Genomic DNA, 26,090 nt, shown 5'->3' with positions numbered 1-26,090 from the left:
TTATCTGTGTATTAGAATACCTTTTACAATTAGAATAGCATCAGATTTCAAAGCACGTTATTACTTACTGCTGAATTTGCTCAAAACTGTCAGACTGACCATCAAAATCATAATCAAATATAGGACCGCTGATAACATTAACACCATTTTTCTCTGAAGCGTATTTTAGTAAAATGACATTCTGGAAATAATCCCAAATGACTGAAATGAAAGAAAATAATAAGGAAAGTAAGTTTTCTGTTTACATACTGTAGCAGTTATAACATTACTATGTGCTGTAAAATCATAGGACAGAATCCTAGACAAGAAACAAAGGCAGAAAGCAGTAAAGCTCGGTGTTCTAAAATAACCATTCATCTTTATGCTGGTTGGATTCCTGAACCATGGTTGCTATGGGCCACTGCAGGGTAATGTCCTTTCCGCTACTAAAAAGGCAATCCTTTCCGTTTGCCAAGTTAAATAAAAACACTGCCAAATATGAACTATTCAGCTTATAAAGACGTCACTGGTGCATAATTTGTGTTCCAGTCTGTCCTAAGAGAATCAGTAATTCTCCAATTACGTGTCACCATCTTGCCTCTCAAAAAGCATAGAGGGGCTGAGGCCAGCCTCTCTTCAGGGTAGTAGATATAAGTCAGTAGTAAACCTAAATTTATTTTTAGAGATAGAGAAGAGACTCTAGCTACTACTTAGTTATTACCATTTACATATTAGTAACTGCACTGTTTAACCTGCTTAGGCTTCACATTTTGGAGAAGGAGTGTTTTTGAAACAACTTAATGAAGCAGAATATCAATATTTCAACTAAGAATGATTTACAATTTCTGTCATTATTTTTCTATTTCCCTCTATGACACAATTGGGGAGAATTTCTCTCATTTTTGGACAATGTGACACCCATAAAAGAAATGTGTGTGGGGGGGAGCAAGTGTCACTATAACTGGATTACATTGGCAACAATAAGGCTCCATTCACACCTGAGCGTATAATTTTTTTTGGAAGTTTTTCAGCCGTTTTTTGCAGGTGTTTGGAGGCAGGCATTGACATCTAACAAAAACGCTTGTAATCTGCCAAAAAAGAAGCTCGTGTACTTTTTTGAGCTTCAGGCGTTTTGTTTCAGGCGACAAAATGCTTATATGTGAACAGGGGCCATAGAAATAAATAGGATTTTGCTTGTTGGGAGTTTTTAGACTTCAGAGATGAGCGTTTTACGAGCTGAAAAACGCTCAGGTGTGAACAGGGCCTTAAACACTGGAAGAAGTTCTACCTATTTCTCACATCTACTAAATAGATGATTTGTACTCTATAAGGAAAAGACAGACTTAGAAATTAGATGATTCATCTCCACAAAGAAATTTTTCAGCAGATGGCGTTCGATTCATGGAACGGACTTTCCTTTCCGAGGAACTGAAAACACTAATGACATCATTCCAATATACAGAATGGTACCTGCAAGCCTCAATAGCCAACACTCTAGGAAGGCTGAAGGTCTAAGGTGCTTATCCAATCCCACCAACTACAAAAGGAACCCTGTAATGGACTCTCACTACTTTTAGGATAATGACTCTCATGGGCATACCTTACTCCCCATCCCCCCTCTCTATTTTATCCTCCCCCTCCTCCCCTTGGGCGTCCCCAAACAATAATTTTCAAACACAGCATTCCCAATAGCCAGTACAGAGTCATCCTAATGCAAACTGGTTGATGTTCTCTTCCCGTTCAATGCGAGAGTGTCAACCCCCTCTCCCTTCTTACCTCCCCCTCCCCCCCCCAGCGTTTTATAATGTGAACTGTTTAATGGTTTAACTTAACTTATCACTTTACTTCCTATGTTGGAAAATTGCTATGTTGCATACGAATGTACCGTCTGACATCTCTTTAATAAAAATTATTTAAAAAAAAGAAAGAGATGCTTTGTTTATTTCAGAGTTTCCAATGGAGAGATTTAGTCCTCATGCACACAGGGCATTTTTACAGCTGCTTTTAGGAGCGTCAGACCTTTTATTTTTTTTTCTGGCTTAAAAATGGCCCTTCATGTTATTCTATGGCCTCATGCACACACAAGCTTTTAGAAGCTGCAAGTGGCATAGGCGTTTTTAAGCTGTAAAAACAAACCCAGGGCCAGTGCTTTCTGGGGCAGCAGCGATAGACTGTAAAAACGCCTGACGCTGCAAAAGGCTGCATACATCGTTAGGCCACGTCAGACATTTTTAAACTGTAGTAGTTGCATTTGAGGTTGGAAAATAGAAGAGGGCAGAGAAAGGCTGCCAAACAGTAACGCTGCTAAACGTGGCTAAAATGTACATTCACTCCAATACAAAACGCTTCTAAAAGCACATTTTTACAGCTGCTTTTTGCTGGCGTCAGAAGTGGCTTTGCAGCTCGTTTTCTCAAATGCCCTGTGTGCATGATTTCCATTAGAGAAAAAGAAAAAATAACAGAGCTTCTAACCATTTCCTACGTTCCAACAAGTCAACAAGTCTGTGACCAAGTCATTATAGGTAGCAGCTAGGAAAACTGATTGATTGAGGAAAAAATGTGTTAGTAAAAAGAAAAAATAGTTGTTGATTTGCAGTAAGGAGAAAAATACATCCATTCTCCTAGCAAGAAATGGAAGCATGTTGGGACAGAAAGGGGTTATCCTGGCAGACTTACAATTATTTATTGAAAATAAAATAAAAACAGCCACCTACCTAAATTAAAACACAAAAAGAAATGCAAAGTGCAACGTGCAAAGAACATATGACCATAATCTGTCCAGAGATTGTACAAATTCATGTATTCATACATAAACTATGCAAATACATCCAACAGTGCAAAGTGCAATGCGCAAATACATGTTAAAAATATTCTTTCTAGGAACCATGCAAATTCATATAATTACACATAAATTATGCAAATCCATATATCCATAGTAAAAAAAAAAAGGAAGGAATGAAAACCTATGAAAATATGTGATACTTTTATAGTGTGTCCAAAAAAAAATCCAAAAGTGCAACCGGAGTTGATGGGAGTCCCACCATTAAACACCAACAATTATCATACACCTCTTACCAGATATAGCGGAACAAAAATTTTAATGGTCATGAATGCATATAGTGAACCATAGAAAACTGGCATCAGAGACCAGCGATGGCTACTCACCAACAGCTGAATCAAGGAATAAAAGAAGAAACGACTATAGTAAAGCCAGTTGAAATCTATGTTCTTTTATTTAAAAGTTATGTAATGTTTTTAAACACTTGCCGACCGCCCGCCACAGATATACTGCGTCAGGCTGGCTCGGCTACGCAAACAGCCGTACCTGTACAGCGGTTCGCGAGAGCAGTCCTGGGGGCACGCGCCCACCCCCATTAGGCAGCAGGGAAGCCGATCCACGGGGCCCATGGCCACGATTGCTGCCGGGCACCCGCGATCACTCCCCGTGGAGAGAGAATGACAGTCTGCTGTTGTAAAAACAGCAGACCATTGTTCTCTCTGGAATGAACACAGAGCGCCTGTGATCCTCCTATTTAGGATCACAGGTCTCTGTGTTGATTCCACAAGCCCCTCCCCCATACAGTTAGAAAACACCCCCTAGGCTCACACTTAACCCTTTGATCACCCCTGGGTTAACCCTTTCCCTGCCAGTATCATTATTACAGTAACAGTGCATATTTTTAGCACTTATTACTGTATTAATGTCACTGATCCCCCAAGAAATGTAAAAAATGTCAGTTAGCTGTCCGATCTGTCCGCCGCAATGTCACAGTCCCACTAAAAATTGCAGATCGCCACCACTACTAGTAAAAAAAAAAAAAAAATGACATAAATCTTTCCCCTAGTTTGTAGATGCGATAACTTTTGCACAAACCAATCAAAAATCCATATCTCCATAGTAAAAAAAAAAGGAAGGAATGAAAACCTATGAAAATATGTGATACTTTTATAGTGTGTCCAAAAAAAAATCCAAAAGTGCAACCGGAGTTGATGGGAGTCCCACCATTAAACACCAACAATTATCATACACCTCTTACCAGATATAGCGGAACAAAAATTTTAATGGTCATGAATGCATATAGTGAACCATAGAAAACTGGCATCAGAGACCAGCGATGGCTACTCACCAACAGCTGAATCAAGGAATAAAAGAAGAAACGACTATAGTAAAGCCAGTTGAAATCTATGTTCTTTTATTTAAAAGTTATAAGAAGTACCTTAAAATTACTTCTATTCATGCAAAATAAAGCAGATCCCAGCATGCTGTTGGCTCATAGGAAAGCAAAGCTGCGAGTGTCAGCTCCACGTGCGCCATGTTGTCAGTAACAGATCAATCCTGACGTGTTTCGTCATCCCTGACATCCTCTTAGGGGCAGGCCAAAAAAAAATGAATGTGTATAGTCTCTGGACAGATTATGGTTATATGTCCTTTTCACATTGCACTTTGCATTTTTCTGTGTTTTAAATTAAGTGGATGGTTTAGCGCTGCTTTTTAATTTTATTTTGTTTTCATTGTTTACAGCTGGTATCACAGTTGGATAAGTGGCTGCTTGTTCTATATACTACCTTTTGACCCAGCGTGGATTTTCTGAGATTTTGTTATTTACAATTATTTGTTGCCAGTGTCCAATTCTCCTGTAAGTGGCAGTATAATCGTATGACTCAGAATTCCTTCTGACCCTGAATCCCTTAAAGTGGTTCTAAAGGCTTAGAATTTTTTGCCCTAAACCTTCTATTATTATGATCCACCTCAGCAAGCTGCTTGTTATGAGGGCACTCGCTGAAAAGCAAGAGCCAGAAACACTAGTTGGAAACCCCAGAAGAGGAAAATCCGGGCTGCTCTATGGAAACCATTTCACAGAGCAGGTAAGTATCACATGTTTATTATTTAGAAAAAAAAAAAGCTTTAAAATCACTTTAATGATTGATTAAGAAATATGGCGGTAGATTAGGTGAGTGGAAGCAAATGGTAAAGTGAAAAATCTCAAAATGAAACCTAGGTAATGTATAGTCACAGTTTTATTGTGATGAGAATGTTCTAACCTTTAGAGCTGTTAACAAGTTATCTCCACTAAGAAAGTGTATGATTCAGAAATATCATAATAAAAGAGCAAAAGTATACTGTGATACAGGGGAGACAAAGTACAGCTAGGCCAATGAAGCAATAAAAATAAAATAGACAACATAATAATTAGGTATAAAAAAAAAAAGAGTGTGATGTTACACCAACCCTTTTATTTGCAATGTTTACAGAAACCACAGCGATATATGCAAAAAATTAATTATTTAAATACCTCATCAGTGGATAATCAATATACAAAAAATCTGTATGGGTCTATCCGCTGAGATCTAGTTATGTTTCTCATCAAGCCCTGGTGCAGCCCTTTGGCACTTTTAGTGCGGCCCTCAGGGCCCCTGCATACACTCATCTGTCTTTCCATTTTGGACCTGTTATAGTAGTGATTTCTAGCAGCCTTGTGTATTATGTCTCCAGACTGTATGACTGTCTCCTGAAGCATGTCCCTAGTCTACAACAACTTCTATAGCAAGTTTACAGTATCTGACAGTCTCCTGCAACATGTCCACAGGCGCTAGCCCATCATTGGACCAATATAACTATATATAATATAGCCATGCCTGGAATTATTCTTTAACACTGCAATTTTATTCATTCACTGAAATATGCTATACTTTTCCATTAATTCCATTAATCTCTTTTCCAAAACCTCCAGTTTTATTTTTCTCAGCAGCATATAAAAATGGGTGGTGGTAGGGACTGGTAGATAACAATAATATAAAAGGACACAATTTACTGACGAACCTTTGAGTGAATACAATGGGAGTGTTTAATCAATTATTGTTATCTACTCTTCTGTTAATTTAACTTTGTAGTGCAATTTATAATAAGACTTTGCCCTTGGGCATGCCTTCTGGAGAACTAAATCCTTAATAAGATACATACAGTCAACCTACAATAAAAGACAGTAAAGCATTGATTATGAATTGGTGACATTTGGAAGTAGGAACTGATGTATAAATGTTATATTGATAAATACAGTCATTTTGTCACAAAATGATTATACTAACCTTTAAAAGCAGGATACATTGGACCAATGTTGCTAGTAGTAAGTCCTGAATAAGATGTTGATTCAGATGTTTTTCTAAATCCTAAATTACATCAATAGTTACAAGAATAAAGTAAATTTGTCAGGCTAGTGCAAACAGTACAAGGTGCCTGCTATTGCTTTTATTAGCTTTAAAAGTTCCCTGTTATTTTGATTTCAGTTTAAAATGAAGGGCTCAGTGTTCCTAACTTTGGAATAAGTTCTGACCTTTGGAGACACATCCCTACTTTTCCTTCCTTGTCCAGGAATTGCCTTTTTTGGTATTTTCATTGGTCAAGGCGATGGAGCATAGACAGATTTTTTCTGTGAGGTACAAATCCCGAAGGTGGAAAAGTAAGGCTATTACTAACAAACCTAACACATGATCAGAGGGGGCAGAGAAGAGACGTCTCTGTCTAACAAAAGTAATAGTAGCAGTACACTATATGCTGTTAGGCAAGGCTTTTACTGCCCACGACTGCTAGTCTTAACAGATCTGAAATGAGATTTGGTGATGTCACTACTGTACTTTTTTCTTCATGCTGAACAGAAAGCTGCAGAACAAAGATCTCCCTCTATAGATCTTTACTTCCTTTACCTCATTTTCTTAAATGCTTTGCTCCTTTACAAAGATTACCACATCCTCATAGAGATACAGTGAAACATGGCATAAAAAGTCAGCAATGGAAAAAAGATCAGCTACACACAGCCTATAGGTAATTCCAGTGAGGGTCCACTAACATCTGCCTGCCTTTTCTAGGCACAGCTTTCACAGTTCACGATACTTTAAGGGCTCATTCATACAGGCACTGGTACCCATCCTGTGTGCTGAGCTACCTTTTTGTTTTTTACACCTACATCTACCTTCGGAGCTGCATGTAGGAAGTCTATAGAAGTGGATGCAGATGCATCAGCTCCACAAAAACAACTGCATGTCAAAATTTTGCTGGGGTGGGTCACAGGATGGCAGAAGTTAGGTTCTGCACAATGTAGTGTGAATAATTAGGGAGAAAATAAAATATAAAGTTTAAAATGAGCTGCTGCCTACCCAATTACTAATCCTGGTAGGGAATAGTAAGGTGAAGATGAAGATAAATGCTGGGTCTGGTGCTGCTAGGTGTTGGACCTTAAGAAGACAACAGGCTAATAACTGATTAATTTTGTGATCACCATGTGTGTACAAAAATAGATAATAATTAGTAAAAAAAAGGTAAGGGTCAACAGGGTCTGCTTTCTCCACTGATTTCGCCAAGCCGGTTCCCTTGGCTGTGGTATCGCTAGATAGTAGGTAGGGACAGTGGGAATCTCGCTCATGCATCCATGGATGAATGAGATTCCCACTGTCCCTACCTACTATCTAGCGAAACCACAGCCAAGGTAACGGGCTTGGCGGAATCAGCGGAGAAAGAAGACCCTGTTGAGCTTGACTTTTTTTTTTACTATTATCCATTTTTTCTACACACATGATGATCACAACATTAATCAGTTATTATTAGCATGTTGTCTTATTAAGGTTCAACACCTAGCAGCGCCAGACCCAGCATTTATCTTCATGCAGGGGTGGGTGCATGGATCTGAATGCACACTGTCTGTGTTTGGATCTATTTTTAACATGTAGCTTTGTTTGTACATCTGCATACACTTCTATAGGCTGTCAGCATGCGCCTCCAGGGTGTCAAGGCCCATCTGAAAGAGCTCTTAAATAGAAAAAAAATGCATATAAAAAAGAGAAAGGAGGCACCAACACCTGGTGCATTACCCTTGGACACATTTAAAATTTATTTTATTAAAAAGCCAAAAACATACTTACAGACATGAAGAACATGTATCGCATTGAATGAGTCCACAACATGTGGAGGTATTCATCCATGTCGTTGGACCACTGACACATTTCGGGAGACACACTCCCTTCCTCAGAGCCAGAGCCCATTTCTTTTAATAAAATACATTTTAAAGGTGTCCAAGGGTAATGCACCAGGTGTTTGCGCCTTCTTTCTCTTTTTCATATGCACTTCTGCTTGGAGTTCCTCGCCTGAGGAGACCAGCAAGCCTGTTATTCCCATTGGAGTGAGCGATTGGGGGATAAAGTTGTTTAGAAAAAAAATGCAGCTGATGTTGTCTCCCCCACTTGGTAATACCTGCTCCATTTTCCCCATACCAGGTGTTGCAAGTTCACATTTCTTCAGCACTTTAACCATTATTTAATTCAGTGTTATTATGACTCAAATACTATTGTGTGCTGTGAAGACTAGTTTATTTCAATAGTCAGACTTAAGTGTGTTAAGTACTATATACAATAATGGGATTAGGGAGCACTGATGAAAGTGAAGAGTTGTGTAATTACCTGCAGGAAAGAAGAATCCAAATTTCAGGGAAGGATGATCATGGTAATACTGACATCGCTGACTTTGTCCTGATGGAACTCGAGCATCCATAAATAAACACAAGGAATTATTTTCCAGAGAGGCAGACACAAATTCCTAAGAAATATAAAAAGCCTGTTAATATAAAAGATGAAAAAGCTCATCAATCAGTATATGTGAGGATGTCATAATAGTCCACAAATGTGCACCAGAAGGGAATCATCACATCCTCAAACTATGTGCTTATCAAATTACATTCATGTTTTGCCAAAAGTTACATTAGAAGAAAATCAGAACATAATGAATTTTTCAAGCCATGTGGTAGAGAAGACTTAAGCTTTTGGCCTTGACATCAGTCAGTTTAGACCATGTGTTCTGCATACAAGCCTTTAAACGTTTTGAAGACAGAAAAAGGGACACCTTTCCACACAATATTTTAAAACTTTTAAACCCTACTTTTACTTTATTCTAGCATTTAAATCAAACACACAAAAGGTTAAATATGTATTATACATTAGAACTAATTTTAATAGTTAAACAGTATATTTATTGATACAGAGGTCTTCAGGCCTACAAGAGGAAAAGAGAGATGTACAGTAATTCCAAAAATATTATTTATACAAAATAAAGCTTGTATTTATCAAGAACAGAGATGAGCCAAATGTTCCTGGGTTTGGTTTAAATCAGGTCTGCAAATATTACTAAAGTTTAGATGCTGATTCTGAGCCTCATTAAAGGCAATGGGAGCCAAATGTTAAAAACCGTTAACGGCTATTTTCTTGGCTAATAAGTAAAGGATTATGAAACATATAGCGAATTTGGCTTTATAACAGTCATTTGTATACATTTCTATAGTCACCCATATGTTAATATTATTTTCAACTATATAGTACCGTCTACTTTTATTTCCATGTTTAATATCATATTTATTTATATTATTTTATACAAGTTCATTATAAAATATTATCCATTTTTATTATGGATGGAGCATTATTTTTACTCCCTTGAACTCTCATTAATTCAAGTGATGGCCTAGCTGTTAGCTAGTATATCTTCCGTTTAAACTCTTTGCCAAACCTTTGCTTCTCACATTTGTATTTTGTGGTGTGTTTATAATTTACATTTTTCTACAATTATGTCACTCTTAGCGCACCGTATTTTCTGTCACCCTAATAGATTTTCTCCAGAAATTGACACTTTTTTTGCAATCCTATTTTTTATGAGCCTGTGTGCAACTGTTACATCTTTAAACATTGTCTATTGTTAATGTGGGATGGCACATTTGCATCTGGCCACTATATTAAACCCCCTGTGGATGTTGTGAGGTCATGGCTTAACAAATGGGCAAGAACCTCCAAAATAGATAGCTATAGCAACTCTGCAATCTGGAGGTGAAGGCTCACTCTGTGCTGCGAGGATGTCACTGCCTTTCAGCACCCAGTCGTTCTGATGCTTTGCCATCACAATTATGATCCAGGATAGGCTTGCTGCCTTATACAGTCCAACCACTGGCCATGGAGACTTATGATAAGCTGATTCACTATTGTATAATTGTGAGTGCCATTTTACTAATTATTATTAGAGCTTATATGTTTTTTTTTTTTTAATGCATGAAGGACATTTGCGCCCTGTTATCTAAACACATTCAATACTAAATTTAAAGCTTTACATTTTACTATTCAAAAGAAAGAATAAACATATAAAACTTACATTTTTCCCAATTGTGTATGAGCTCCACAGTGGCATCTTAATATTATAGCTGTAACCACTTACATATTTGTCTTGGTACAAAATACAATAATTACTGTTCTGTAAAACCACTGGTCTTCCAAATGGTAAGTTAAGCCTTTTGGTGTCAGATTCTGTAAGACAAGGATGAAAACAATAATATTGTACTATGAAGCTAATTATAGCTATATTTGACTCTATCCTCAATAAGCTATGGCATAATGGTTGACACTCGTGGCTTGTAGCAGTAGGGATCTGGGTTCCTATAAAGACAATATCTGTGGTTAAGAAGTTGTGTTTTCTCTGGAAGCTCTGGTTTGGTCCCAAAACACAAACCTTAGATATATACAATCCCATGTTTGTCCAGCTGTGCTTAAAACACATAATAGTAAACTAATATGTCAGCAAAAACAACTAGAGCTATGCTTTAAAAGGCTAGCTGGTTGGTCTTATATTGACCCTCTTGTTTTGAATACCTGACCCAAATCAAATATTATAAAGACTTTTGCAACTTTTCTGATTTGCATACGTGTTCTGGGTCATTGGCTCAAAGTATTATTGCCCATCCACCATTTTATTTAAAGGCTAACCTTTCATCCTCCTTCTCTGTACTCTCTGCATCAATTAAAAAAAAAAAAAACATGTTATGCATATTTTAAATGTAGTAGTCTTTTGGCTGATCTGCTAACATCACTCCTTCTTCCTCTTCTCCTTTGATAGCGGTGGTGGGCAGTCCTTACTGCTGCACAGAACAGCACTTATGTAATGATCCTGAGTGATGTTCAGTGCAGCAGTACTGTGAATCAAGGCAAGCATAATGGTGCAACTCTAGGGAGTCTGTCCATGACAGCCTGGGCCCATGGAAAGTGAGTTAGATGATACTGGTCATCATTAAACCTAGATAAGGAATGTCTTCTTGTGGAGGGACAGACTTTCTTGCCTTTTTCTTGTTTTTAACTGTAATGAGGAACACATTATTTTTTTTTTTTTTAATTTAAAATATAGTGATCATTATTAGAACCCCCTTCGGGTTTTTATTGCTGTCTGTGGTTCATCTTCTTTATTTGTCCTATTTACTAGTGTCACCAGGACAGAGAGTGATAGGACATTTTAAAAGGAACCGATGCCACTAGAATTGGAGGTAAGTGGAAACTTTCCAATGAGAGCAAGTAACAACTATCCTAATGGGAATTCTTCTCACTTTGGAGCAATTTCCTGTCACTTCCTGATGCTTCTATAACACATTTAAAGGAATATCTCCTCAATAATAGACAGAAGAAAATTAGACGTTTTAACTGTTCCTTACTCTATCCAAAACTACATTCAACGTTTTTGGATAAAGATACACTTTAGCATTGTCATAGTGATAACTATTTACCTTTTATGTCCTATCTTTTTACATATAACCATAACTTTCATAATCAGTGAGTTATGACTTTCCAGAGAGTAGCCAATATAGTTTCATTTTAAACTTTAAAACTCTGTGGTCTGACCATACCTTTATCATAAGATACTAAAAGATTAAATATTTAAAATTACCTTGCTCTGGAGTAAGAATTAAGTGTGCCTTAAATTCTGCTTCTGTAAGACTCTGCGAGAAAATAAATAGACAAGTCATTTAATAGTTATTTTCCTGTAAGTGCTGGAAGAGCTGTTACCAACAAGACAATAAGGTAAAAAAACTTTGCAATAGATTCACAAAAATAATGATTTGTTCAAGAAAACTGTATACAGTGAGACGTGATTCAAAAATAATAAATAGATTTTGGGTTTCCATACACTTTAAACTGGGGCTATACTCACCTTCACTCCAGTGCTGTGGCATTCCATGGATCTCTCCCTGGTGGCTAACATCTTCGGCTGGCCTTTTTCTGGATGATGATCAGCTGTTTTGATTGGTCAGGTTATCATGATGTCACTCATTTATTCATTTTGTCTGATGCCAAAATTGCACACCAAGTTACACATATTCAGCTTAGTGTACAGTTTGAACAAGCAGGTAAAACAGACATTGTATGTCTCTTCTACATTATCAACACCTTTCTTTTCACAACTTTGTTTTTAAGTTTTAAATTTCCACTTTAGTATAACTAAAGGCACAGAATACATAGAATACAGAGAGATTAGATCAGCTTTTCTAGAAATTATTGCAGTCTGTGTTTCCATCTCCTGGTGACCATGATCACTGAGAGGGAAAATAAAAGAACAGAAATAGAGGGGAGATCTTCCAAGGGGGGACACTAGTTCTGGCAACAACACTTTGGAGGGATTTCATTTTTTGCTGTTGCGGCTATAAGACAGAAGGTGAAGGGAAAGATGAAAAAGTTGTTATGCCCCTCTCTTACTTTATCTGAAATGGCTTTAGTTCTCCTTAGAGCCCGTTCACACCTGAGCAGAGCGATTTGTAAGCATTTTGTTTTGAAAGTTTTGCAAGCGTATTACAAGCATTTTACATGTACAATAAATTCAAGTTTCAGGTGTTTTTTTAGCCAATAGAAGGCCCTGAGAGGAAGCAGATTAGGAATGGAGAGCTGTTTTTTTTTTTCCAGAAAACATGCAAAAAAAAGCGCCTGTGAAACGCTTGTAAGAGGCATATGTTGAGTATTTTCAGGCGTTTCCATTCTATGGGGCCAATCTGCCTCCAATCTGCCTAAAAGACCATTGTTACTTAAACATTGCTCAGATTTGAACAAGGTCTACAAGCTTCACGCAGAATATCACTCAGTTGTAAACGGAACCTAAGAGCTAAAACACCCTGAAAAGGGCTGCAGTGTGTAAAAAAAAAAAAAAATGGTAACATTTAAATGTTTTTATACTAAATACTATTTTACTAACAAAAATCAGATCTTTTACATATTTTAAGGGTAATTCAGAACATGAAAATGCTTTTCAGAATGTGGCCTTGGACTAGAGATCTGTAGACTTGTAACTTCTCTGTGGCAGTTCTGGGTATGAAGTCCCAATTTCTGATGACACCAGTGTTAGTATAATTTGATCCTTCCTTCATCCCTAAAACACAAGGGGCGAATTTTGGGCGGCATCTGGTGGTTTAATAGAATCCAGCTGACATTCGGTCCGTGTGTACTGCAGTGTCTACTGTCGAAGGGGCATGATTGAAAAAGGTCTTCTAACCGGCTCCTGATCAGCGCTCTTAGCCATTGACCAGAGTGTTCTGGCGGGGGGGTCCCCCTGTTAGAACACAATAGAACAGCAAGGGAGATTGCTCTACTTACATTGTTAGTACAGTAGCTCCAACCTAAACTGTCAGTTTTTTTTGTTCAGCCTGTTGAGTTAACCAAAAAATACCAGCAGTGTATACTAGGCTTTAATTAATAACTCCTAAATTGGTAACAAATTAGCTTCTTGGCATCGGGTACTAAAACATGTGGAAACATGTGGAAATAAATTATTTGACATGAAGTTTTTTAGTCTAGTAACCTTATGTGATTTATTTGGTTACAGATAAGCTCTAAAATCCTGTGGAAATGTTACAAGCAAGCAAGCCTTGTGATGAAACTACAGTTTCTTTTTTACAATACCTTGTGTAGCTGACTACCCATGTGGGTGGACATAAGCATTATCTTGTGGACAGAGATTGGGTGTTAAACAGATTCTAGCAAAGAAAAGCTGCTCAGGTGAGACAAAATTTCCTGATGCGAGTCGGATCCGCCATCCAAAAAACTTCACAGTCAAAAGAAAAATGACCGCACTAAGGTTCTTGATGAAAACGTCAAAGTATTTATTCCTCGCCACAAGTAAAATGTAGACAGTACATCACAGGGACATGTAAAGGTTGACGTGTTTCACAATACTGGAGATCGCTTACTCATAACCACACCTGAGATTAGGTGCTACCCATATTACTGCGCAGACTCCCTTTTGTCAATCAATGGGCAGAGGCAGGGCCGCCATCAGGGGGGTACAGGCAATACACTTGTAAGGGGCCTGAGCATCTCAAGGGGCAGAGCTGGCCTGCAACCCCTAGAGCAGCATATGAAATTACACTGTTAGTACTTCCCACTTAGCACTGCAGGCAACTGCTGGCCCGGGTGGCGACCGCAAAAGAGAATAACACAACACATGAGCCGCTGTCAAAGCCGCTCAACAATATATCCCCATCCCTGCCCAGAATCTTGCATCCCTTACCACAATATATCCCCATCCCCAGCCCAGAATCATCCATCCCTCCAGAAGAGGGATGGATGATTCTGGGCGGGGATGGGGATACATTGTAGAGAGGAGGGATGGATGCTTCTGGGCAGGAATGGGGATACATTGTAGAGAGGAGGGATGGATAATTCTGGGCGGGGATGGGGATACATTGTGGCGAGGGATGTATAATTCTGGGCGGGGATGGTGATACATTATGGAGAAGGAAGAGGATGATGGAATTACAGTGCAGACTCAGTGGGATGGCCAGTGTGTGGATTCTGTTGGACGGCCCTGGGGGGCCCAGGCCTAATGCTGTGTAAGGGGCCCCAAAATCTCTAAAGGTTGCTCTGGGCAGAGGTGTAATCACAGGGCAGAGGTGTAATGGCGGGAGCAACCAGAGCAAATAGTGCTTGCCCTCATCCACAAACAGCATAATATGGCCAGGCTAATGCCCCGTACACACGTGCAGATTATCTGAAGACTTTTGTCTGCAGACTTACCAAAACCATATAATATGAGGTCAAACCTAAACACTTTCAATTTGTATGCAATCTGGCAGGCCCTTGCACTACATAGAAAAGGTAAGTCTGCAGACAAAAGTCTTCAGATAATCTGCACGTGTGTACGGGGCATAAGAGGCTTGTGTACATGGTCATTTGTTGGTATCAGAACTGCTTTTCTCACCAAGCAAGTCAAAGTAAAAACAACTTGACACAGCATGATGTAAAGGAAGTCAGGAGTTCAGAAAGAGCTAAACACATGGTGGGTATCATAGAAATACAAATGCCCAGAGTCTTCTTTGGTGTAAAGGGTCTGTTAAATGATATTTACATAATTTGAAGCACTAAATAATAATGTGTTGTAAATTATAATGGCGAATTGACTCGTATTTCCAACACCAATAAAAAATGTTTGATGTTGTACTTATATTTATAGCAGTGTTACCATAAGTCCCCGTTCACACTGGGGCGACCTGTGAGGCGACCTGGTCACCTCACAGGTCGCCGTAGGTCGCCTTCCATAGGGAAGCTGCGGACCCGTTCTAATAGGAGCGACACAAGTCGCTTCGACTTAGAAAAAGGGTCCGGAGCTTCTTTGGGGCGACCTGGAGCGACCGTCATAGACTTCAATGTTATGAAGTCTGTGCCGGCCGCTCCAAGGTCGCGGGGCGAGCAGCACGCCGCGACCTCGGAGGTCGCCCTGGGAAGTAGCGTCGCTGCTATGTGAGCGGGGCCAAAAGCAAATCTATTTACTATTTACTATTTCTCCTATATACAGCCGAGGCTAAATGTTTTGAGAATGACACAAATATTAATTTTCACAAAGTCTGCTGCTTCAGTGTTTTTAGATCTTTTTGTCAGATGTTATTATGGTATACTGAAGTATAATTACAAGCATCTCAGAAGTGTCAAAGTCTTATTGAAATTACATTAGGTTTATGCAAAGAGTCAATATTTGCAGTGTTGAGTCGTCTTTTTCAAAAACTCTGCAATTCGCCCTGGCATGCTGTCAATCAAATTCTGTGCCACATCCTGATCGATGGCAGCCCATTCATGCATAATCAATGCCTGAAGTTTGTCAGAATTTGTGTCTTTTTTTTTTTTTTTACACGTCTCTTGAGGATTGACCACAAGTTCTCAATTCAATTAAGGTCTGGTGAGTTACCTGGACCCAAAATTTCGATGTTTTGCTCCCCAAGCCACCTAGTTATCACTTTTGCCTTATGACAAAGTGCTCCATCATGCTAGGAAAAGCATTGTTCATTACCAAACTGTTCTTGGATGGTTGGGAGAAGTTGCTCTCAGAGGATGTTTTTGTACCATTCTTTATTATTGGCTGTTTTCTTAGGCAAAATTGTGAGTGAACCAACTCCCTTGAATGAGAGGCAACTTTACACATGAATGGTCTCAGGATGCCTTAGTGTTGGCATGACACAGGACTGATGGTAGCCCTCACCTTTTCTTCTCTGCACAAGGTTTTTTCTGGATGCCCGAAACATTGACAAAGGGGGTTCATCAGAGAAAATTACTTTACCCCAGTCTTTAGCAGTGCAATCCATGTACCTTTTGAGAACATTAGTCTCTCCCTGATGTTTTTCTGGAGAGAAGTGGCTTCTTTGCTGCCCTTCTTGACACCAGGCCATCATCCAAATGTCTTTGCCTCACTATGCATGCAGATACACTCACACCTGCCTGCTGTTATTCCTAAACAAGCTCTGCACTGGTGTTGTCCTGATCCCACAGCTGAATGAACTGTAGGAGATGATCCTGGCACTTGCTGGAATTTCTTGGGCGCCCTGAAGCCTTCTTTACAAATGCAATGGAAATGTTTTTTTTTTTTTTTTTTATGGGATTAGGTTTATTTTCATGGCAAAGAGGGACTTTGCAATGAATTGCAATTCATCTGATCACTCTTCATAACATGCTGGAGTTTACTGTATGCAAATTGCCATCATAAAAACGGAGGCAGCAGACTTTGTGAAAATTAATATTTGTGTCATTATTTGTGCCATGGCAGCACATATTTCAAAACCTCGTGAATTACCTTTTCTGGATAATCATTCTTGTCGCTGTATAAAGGTCTATTGATATTCCTCAGCATCTTCCAAATGATACTTAAAAACTTGAACATGGCTCATAATGCTCATAATCTAGTGGAGTCACTGTGGTAATACACCTCCCATATGTGGCAAAACAGCATTTTCATGTACTTACGGGTAAATTACAGGAGCATCCAAAAGCGTTCCCCAAGGCACTGTGATTTACTGAGCACTGAAAGGGTTCTGACAGTTCTTTTGGCAAGGAAGGTTCATATACCGGCTTTTTTAGTAAATGGTTAAGACTGCCATGGCTTCCATTATTGGCTGCAGGCTCAATTTCTAACAAATCTAGGTAATATAGAAGAGATATTAGAAAAAATACATGCCTGCACACAAAATTGCAGTCCAGAATATATAAAATAAAAATAAAAAAACACTTACCGCACATCAAATTATAGATTTCTATATTCTCAAACGGCTGAACTTCTGTGTTATACTTGAACTTGGGACCATAAGCAATAAAGAGAGCCTAAGATGAAAGCAGAGTTATCACGATTATTATTATCATCATGCAATGTGTAACTAAAAAAACATCACAGGTACAATAGATTAGCATAGCTGGTATTTTTCTTAAAAAGTCAACTCATGGGTCAGCACCTTTTGTTTCTATCACAGCAGCCATTATCTAAATCTTTCAGTGGCACATTCATTTATGACCTTTACAATGAATTACACCCATTGATGTGATTAATCATTAAAATGTGGATTACTTGTAAAACAACAGAGCCTCACATATATGCACAATAGTTCTGCAGCCTTGACAGGAGCACCAGCTCCAACCTATAGTGCATGCTGAAGGAGCCCATCAATGTGAGTGGATAGGCGGTGTCTATGTTGGTCCTCATTGTACCAACATTTTTTTCACCCTGTCTAAGCCACTTCCGTTAACAGACAACCCGAAAGACAATCTGATTCGTGTTTCGTATTATTAACCTTGGAGAAATTTACTGTTCACCATCTAGTGATTAATATAGTTGAATTTCATGCTATTAATTTATATGGTGATAAGTGCCCTGATCTAAAAGTAGCATTTATACTGTTGTTATACAGCAAAGTTAGTTTTCAGCACTATGTCTTTACCTATTACATTGGGTCATTCATGTCACAAAATCACAATAAATTCACTGTTATTATTAACCACTTGCCGACCAGCAGCCGCAGTTTTACTGCGGCAGGTCTGCTCTGTCCCGCGAAACGGTGTACCTTTGCGTGCACCCATTGGCCACAGGGGGGAGCCAATCAGCGTGTCTGGCGGCCGTGATTGCCGCTGGGCACCCGTGATCGCTCACCGTGGAGACAGAACGGCAGTCTGCCATTGTAAACACAGCAGACCGCTGTTCTGTCAGTTATGAACACAAGGATCCTGTGTTCCTCTTATTTAGGGATCCTGTGTTCCTCTTATTTAGGGATCCTGTGTTCCTCTTATTTAGGAACACAAGTCTCTGTGTTCATGCAGCAAGCCCATCCCGACCACAGTTAGAAAGCACCCCCTAGGGACACATTTAACCCTTTGATCACCCCTGGTGTTATCCCCTTCCCTGCCAGTGTCATTAGTTCAGTAACCGTGCATATTTTTAGAACTAATCACTGTAGCAATGTCACTGGTCCCCCCAGAAATGTCCCCTCTAAAAATCGCTGATCGCTGCCATTACTAGTAAAAAAAATAAAAAAATAAAAATGACCTTAATCTTTCCCTTAGTTTGTAGACACAATAACTTTTGCGCAAACCAATCAATATCCACATATTGGGATTTTTTTTTACCAAAAATATATAGCAGAATACAAATTGGCCTTAAATCATGAAAAAATAGCAGAAAGTTAAAAATATTGTTTTTTTTTTTGTTTTCATAATTGTCACTCTTTTGTTTATAGCGCAAAAAAATAAAATTCGCAGAGGTGATCAAAATACCACCAAAAGAGAGCTCTATTTGTGGGGAAAAAAAGGACATACATTTCTTTGGGTACAGCATCACACGACCCCGCAATTGTCAATTAAGGTAACACAGTGCCTTATCGCAAAAAATGGCCTGGTCATTAAGGGGGTAAATCCTTCCTGTCCAGAAGTAGTTACGGTAAGTAAAAAAAAGTTTTAGAATAATATTTTAGTGCTGGAGTAGACTCTGCCTTTATTACAGCTTTTTCCCTCCTCAACTCCTATTCCTAATGGAAATTACTTTTTCGATGGGCTAGAATACAAATGCCTCCTCTAAAGCTGTAAATGTTGAAAAATGTTCCACAGAATAAATTATCTGAAGAACAAACATGACTACATAAAATAGTCCATATTTAACACATGTGAACTGACAAATACATAGCAAACAGCAGGTTTGAGAAGCTATGGATGCTCCAATATCTATGCACATCACACTTGCCATATATACAGTGCATCCAAAAAGTATTCACAGCACTTCACTTTTTCCACATTTTGTTATGTTAAAGTCTTATTCCAAAATGGTTTAAATTCTGTCATGGACATGCAATAGTGTCTGGTAGCTTACCTTTTCCTCATGTCTGCATTAGAGGCCAGACTCTTGCTTCTGGCTGCTTTTATCATCTCTCTTCCCTGTTTGGCCCCACCCCAGGCCATTCCAGGAAGTCTATATTAACCAGCGCACTGCAGGTCTGCTTTGTTTGTTAGTTGTGTTCCTGTCTGCCGTGTGCTTGATCTACCTTTCTGTGTACTGACTTTGGCTTGTCTCTGACTACTCCTGTTTGCCTGTGACCCTGATCTTTGGCCTGTCCCTTGGTTACCCTCGTCTGTTACCCCGACCTCAGCTTACCCATCACCATTCCGTGTGTCCTGAGTGGCTGCTTCCCCTCTCTCCCTACGGAGCATGACCCGGGGGACCCCAGGGGCCACGACCTGAGCCCAGCTGAAGCCAAGTCCATCCTCGGCACGAACAGCCGCTTACTCATAACTTGGTTATGAGTAAGCGGCTGTTCGTGCCGTGAAACGCGTCAACCCTTGGACTTGTCTGTTCCTTACACTGTCTGTCTGTTTACGAATTTTGAGGAATAAAGAATAACATTTGCTTTCATCTATCGTGTGTGCGGTTCCACACTTTCTATTGCACATTTCCGGATGGCGGATCTAACCAGCACCAGGTTGGGCTAATACACCTGAGCGGCTTCCTTTTCTTCAGTCTCTACCAAGTCCATCCTCACCAGTAGAGGCTCTAGTGAACACCTGCTGGGTCTTAGACTCCGCGTCCTGGGGAATCTTGGACTCACGTTTCTGTCCATCCGCAGGAGTCTGCTATTGGGTTCACTACCTTGCGGTGCACCCCTGCCTACAACAGGGTACAGTTGTCACCTGCCCACAGGTGACCTGACAAATTCATTATTTTCCTCAAAATTCTACAAACAATACTCCATAATGACAACATGAAAGAAGTTTGTTTGAAATCTTTGAAAATGTATTAAAAATAAAAAACAAAAAAATCACATGTATATAAGTATTCACAGCCTTTGCCATGACATTCAAAATTGAGCTCAGGTGCATCCTGTTTCCACTGATCATCCTGTGAATGTCCTTGGGTGGTCCAGCCAGAGCCCGGACTTGAACCCAATTGAACATCTCTGGAGAGATCTGAAAATGGATGTGTGCTGATGCTCCCCATCCAACCTGATGGAGCTTGAGAGGTTCTGCAAATAAGTATGGGAGAATCTGCCCAAAAATAGGTGTGCCAAGCTTGTAGCATCATACTCAAAAAGACTTGAGGCTGTATTTGGTTATAAAGGTGCTTCAACAAAGTATTGAACAAAGCCTTTGAATACTTATGTACATGGGATTACTTTAGTTTTTTAGTTTTTTATAAATTTGAAAATATTTCAAACAAACTTCTTTCACGTTGTCATTATGGGGTATTGTTTGTAGAATTTTGAGGGATATAATGAATTTAATCTATTTTGGAAAAAGGCTGTAACATGTGGAAAAAGTAAAGAGCTGTGAATACTTTCCGGATGCACAGTAATATGTGCTTACTGGCACAAATTAGGCCACTTTTTATTTATTATACCGAGATACCAAAAAGGGTTCTGGAAACTTTCAGTATTTTACAAAGCTGTTATATGTCATTTAAATGTAAGGTTTTCATGAAGTTGGTTGTTACATTTAAAACCCAATAAAGGTTACCTATTGGGCGAGAATAGTTTATCTACCATATACTGTATTTTCATTCATATTATAGTTGGATGAATTTAAAAGTTAAGGCGGAGTTCCAGTCTGGGGGGAAAAAAAAAATTAAAAGTCAGCAGCTACAAATACTGTAGTTGCTAAATTTTACTATAAGGACACTTACCTGTCCAGGGATCCCACGATGTCGGCACCCCAAGCCTATTCGTCCATCGGCTTCGGATGCAGGTGCCGGCATTGCATGTAAGGGAAACTGGCAGTGAAGCCTTCACGTGTAACAGCTGGTTTCCTGCTGTGCATACGTGAGTCGCGCTACGATTCCTGAATGGTCCCACCGTCTTCTAGGACACACACAGGTATGGACATGACAGAGATGGCCTGGCGACGATCATCCCAGGAAGTGGGAAGAGCTACTTGTCAAAACTAGGTACCTGTTCCCCCCCAAAAGGTGCCAAATGTGGGGAGGAGGAAGCAAACAAGCAGAACTTCCCCTTTTGGGTGGAGCTCAGCTTTAACAATGAACTGCAGTATAAATTACTGTAGGTGATAGCTATGCTTCAAGTAAACCTTAACTATATGACATTTAATTTACTAAAGCAAATTGTATACTATCCAATTGTATTTATTTATTTTTTTTCATAAAATACTGTTTTTGTACTTTTTTTTATCTTAGTGCTACTGATCTCCTCTAGCCACTTTCACTTACATCTTGTCTGTATGCAGTATCTCTAGCATTAGCTGCATATCATTGCACTGGATCAGCTTCCTGATTTCAACAATGGACAATGCCTGTGCTATGTGAGACAGCACAGCCACTTGTCTCCACAGGAAGCAACTGAGCCTGTACCTTCATGACCGTATCAACAAATATTTTTTAATGAAAGCTGCAAATTTCAAAAGACGGAAAACGAGTTTTGAAATTGCATTAACTTGTTAAAGCATATATGAGTTTTTAATACTTGGATTTACAAATAATTTAACCACTTGCCGACCGCCCACCGCTGATTTACTGCGGCAGGCTGGCTCGGCTGCACGAAACTACGTAGCCCTACGTCAGTCACATGCGTGGTGCTGGGGGCTATCGCATGCCGCACCCGGCGCGCTCCCACCCCCACTAGGCAGCGGGGATGCCGACCCATGGGACCGGCGGCCGTGATTGTGGCCGGGCACCAGCAATCGCTCCCTACTGAGAGAGAATGGCGGTCAGCTGTTGTAAACAGCAATGATCACAGAGCGCCTGTAATCCTTCTATATAGGATCACAGGTCTCCGTGGTCATTTCACAAGCCCCCCATACAGTTAAAAACACTCCCCATTGCTCACAATTAACCCTTTTGATCACCGCTAGGTTAACCCCTTCCCTGCCAGTGTCATTACTACAGTAACATTGCATATTTTTAGCACTGATTACTGTAGTAATGTCACTGGTCCCCCCAAAAGTGTCAGAAATGTCAGTTAGGAGTCCGATCTGTCTGCCACAATGTCGCAGTCCCGCTTAAAATCGCAGATCGCCGCCATTACTCGTAAAAAATATACAAATAAAGTTTGTAGAGGCGATAACTTTTGCGCAAACCAATCAAAATATGCCTATTACACTTTTTTATTACCAAAAATATGTAGCAGAATACAAATTGGCCTAAAATGCTGAAAAATTTTGATTTTTAAATTATTTTTTTTTGGGAATGTTATATAGCAGAATATGAAAAATCGTTTTTTTTTTGTTCAGAATTGTCGAAATTTTTTTATTTATAGCGCAAAAAATAAAAATCGCAGAGGTGAACAAATACCACTAAAAGAAAGCTCTATTTGTAGGGAAAGAAAGGACATCAATTTTAATTTGGTACAGTGTTGCACGACCGCGCAATTTTCCATTAAAGTAACACAGTGCCGAATCACAAAAAAATGGCCTGGTCATTAGGGGGGCAAATCCTTCTGGTCCACAACTGGTTAACATAATGACAAATTGTATAAATAAATTCTGACCAATAGCCAACAAAAAGTGTCCCACTCAACTTCATCCCAATTCTAAGTGAGTAAGTTCCTAGAGACATTTTTTTTTTTTTTCAAAATAATTTAAAAACTATCTTACACCTGCATGCTATTGCATATGTTTGTATTTTGTTTATTTTGTTGCAGTTACTAAAAACTTTCATTTTATATAACCATTTAACCACTTGCCGACCGGTCACGTTGACCGTACTGCGGCAAAGTGGCACGATTCCGTCCAGCGACGTAGACCTACGTCGCTGGACTCCTCCCCCTGTAGGCGGCGCTCGCGCGCCGCCGGAGGCGCGCTCCCGCTGTTTTCATTCACAGCGGGAGTCGGGCCAGGGGAGGAGCGGCGGCGATCGCCGCTGCTCTTCCCCGATTGTCGGGGAATCTAGTTTGGAGATCCGCCCGCCTGTGTAAACAGAGCAGGCGGATCTCCTAAGTGACAGGGAGTGACAGATCGCAGTGTTCAGCATAGCTGAACATCCGATCTGTCCCTGACTCACTCAGTCACCTCCCCCCCCACACATTAGTAAGCACCAGGCATACATTAACCCCTCCCTCTCCAATAAAATTAACCCCTTCACTGCCAGTGTCATTTTTACAGTAACAGTGCATAGTTATAGCACTGATTACTGCAGTAATGTCCCTGGTACCCCCAAAAGTGTCAAAAATGTCAGTCAGGGGTCCAATCTGTCCGCCGCAATGTCGCAGTCCTGCAAAAAAAATCGCAGATCGCCGCCATTACTCGTTAAAAAAAAAACACCAAAAATGACAGAAATCTTTCCCTTAGTAAATGCAATAACTTTTGCGCAAACCAATCAAAATACGCTTATTGTGATTTTTTTTTACCAAAAATATGTAGCAGAAAACAAATTGGCCAAAAATTTAAAAAAATTTTGATTTTTACATTTTTTGGGGGGGGAATTTCATATAAAAAAAATGTTAAAAATATTGTTATTTTTTCAAAATAAACGCTCTTTTTTTGTTTATAGCACAAAAATTAAAAATCGCACAGGTGATCAAATACCACCAAAAGAAAGCTCTGTTTGTGGGAAAAGAAGGACGTAAATTTTGTTTGGGTACGGCATCGCACGACCACGCAATTGTCAGTTAAAGTCGCACAGCGCCGAATCGCAAAAAGTGGCCTGGACGTAAGACAGCAAAATCCTCCGGTGGTAAAGTGGTTAACCACTTAAGCCCCGGAGGATTTGGCTGCTAAAAGACCAGGGGGTTTTTTGCGATTTTTTACTGCGTGACTTTAACGGACAATTGCGCGGTCGTGCGACGCTGTACCTAAACGAATTTCACGTCCTTTTTTTCCCACAAACAGAGCTTTCTTTTGGTGGTATTTGATCACCTGTGCGATTTTTTGATCATGCGCTATAAACAAAAAAAGAGCGTCAATTTTGCAAAAATAACAATATTTTTCAAATTTTTTTATATGAAATTCCCCCCAAAAAATGTAAAAATCAACATTTTTTAACATTTTCGGCCAATTTGTTTTATGCTACATATGTTTGGTAAAAAAAATTGCAAAAAGCGTATTTTGATTGGTTTGCGCAAAAGTTATCGCGTTTACTAACAAAGGGAAAGATTTTTGTCATTTCTGGTGTTTTTTTTTAACGCGTAATGGCGGCGATCTGCGATTTTTTTTCGGTACTGCGACATTGCGGCGGACAGATCGGACCCTTAACTGACATTTTTGACACTTTTGGGGGTACCAGTGACATTACTGCAGTAATCAGTGCTATATATATGCACTGTTACTGCAAAAATGACACTGGCAGGGAAGGGGTTAACTTTATTGGACAGGGAGGGGTTAAGTGTGTCCTAGGGGCGTGCTTCTAACTATGCAGGGACATTGCTATTGGTGTAAAAACAAAGATCAATGGTTCTACATAGTAGAACCGTCTGATCTTCATTTTTACACAGGGAGAATGACGGGCGGCTTGTTTACATAAGCCGCTCCGCCTTTCTCCCTTCACAGGAGCGATCGTAGTGTGATCGGCGGACATCGAGTCTGCCGGTCACACGCACTGACTTGTCTGTGAACGAGCCGCGGCGGGCGCGCGCCCGCCCGCAATTGGCTCGCAAGTCAGTGACAGGGGAGTGACGTATCCATACGTCACTCTGCCTGGCCGGGGCTGACCGCCGCAGTATATAGTCGTTGCGATTGCTTCACCTTGCATCTGGTCTTGTCATCTTGAATAACTATAATTGGTATTTTAAAAAAGAAAGTTATTATTACTATTCTTAGTGAATGTCATACCCTGACGCAGGACCATTAATTTAAACAAAAATCTTCTCATAATATTACATGTGCATTTAGCATATTTGAAGTATGTTTTTTTACCTGTAAAAGGCCTCACTTGTTTAAGTATCCAAAACACCTGAGACTGGTGCTGGACGCCACCATCTTGGAGGTGATGTCAGCAGCCCTAGCAGACTCATTGCTGTCACTTAGGTGGCGTTTTGTAAAAATCTCTTTCACATCTTCCCCAGTAGCTACAAAAAGGTTATGTAAAGATGTGGAGAAAGGGGAGGAGAAGCTGGGTCAGCGCAGAGAGTAATTAGACAATGGCAGAAGAGGAGAGGCATTGATACACATAGAGGGAGAGGCTAGGGAATTGGACCTTGGAGTAGACAATGGTGGCTGTTATGCTAAAGTAGGTAAGTTGCTGGGTAAAAGGTTTCATGGTTAGTTTAGATAAGGGAACTAAGAAGGTGTATCAGTTGTGGATATTTTTAACTGATTCATAACAAATATTTCCATATATGTGTAATAACATCTCTCACCGATAGGTGGTTTAATGAGCTTTTGATGTTGTGTATTTAAAGATGGCTGCCGCATATCCAATTGACCATGTGGTTGTGGGGGTAAGTGCAACCATGTGTTGATGACCTCACTCACAAAATGACCTGTGAGTGGTCAAGAGGAATGATTATATCCTGTGGGTGGTCTCTGGTATACAGAACCTTAAAAAGAGTCCATAGCATGAGGAATAGTCTGTTTTTTAGAGCTGTGGAAAGACCAAGCAT

At 39.7% G+C, this 26,090-nt stretch overlaps 1 protein-coding gene across 1 annotated transcript in view; it reads right to left on the bottom strand.

Annotated features, from left to right (window-relative positions):
- Positions 1-26,090, bottom strand: part of ENPP1 (ectonucleotide pyrophosphatase/phosphodiesterase 1) — a 194,996-nt gene that overhangs the window by 6,531 nt on the left and 162,375 nt on the right. Inside the window, exons 17-23 of the mRNA XM_082250115.1 lie at positions 17,307-17,394; positions 17,041-17,213; positions 11,714-11,765; positions 10,157-10,308; positions 8,428-8,563; positions 6,067-6,147; positions 69-201 (exon numbers count right to left, since the gene is read on the bottom strand). Coding sequence (XP_082106241.1) covers positions 69-201; positions 6,067-6,147; positions 8,428-8,563; positions 10,157-10,308; positions 11,714-11,765; positions 17,041-17,213; positions 17,307-17,394 — 815 coding nt within the window. The remainder of the gene's footprint in view (positions 1-68; positions 202-6,066; positions 6,148-8,427; positions 8,564-10,156; positions 10,309-11,713; positions 11,766-17,040; positions 17,214-17,306; positions 17,395-26,090) is intronic.

The sequence above is a fragment of the Pelophylax lessonae genome, assembly GCF_965119305.1.
Source record: "Pelophylax lessonae genome assembly, chromosome: 3".
Classification (NCBI taxonomy): Eukaryota; Metazoa; Chordata; class Amphibia; order Anura; family Ranidae; genus Pelophylax; species Pelophylax lessonae.
This window is presented reverse-complemented; position numbering and strand designations above follow the sequence as displayed.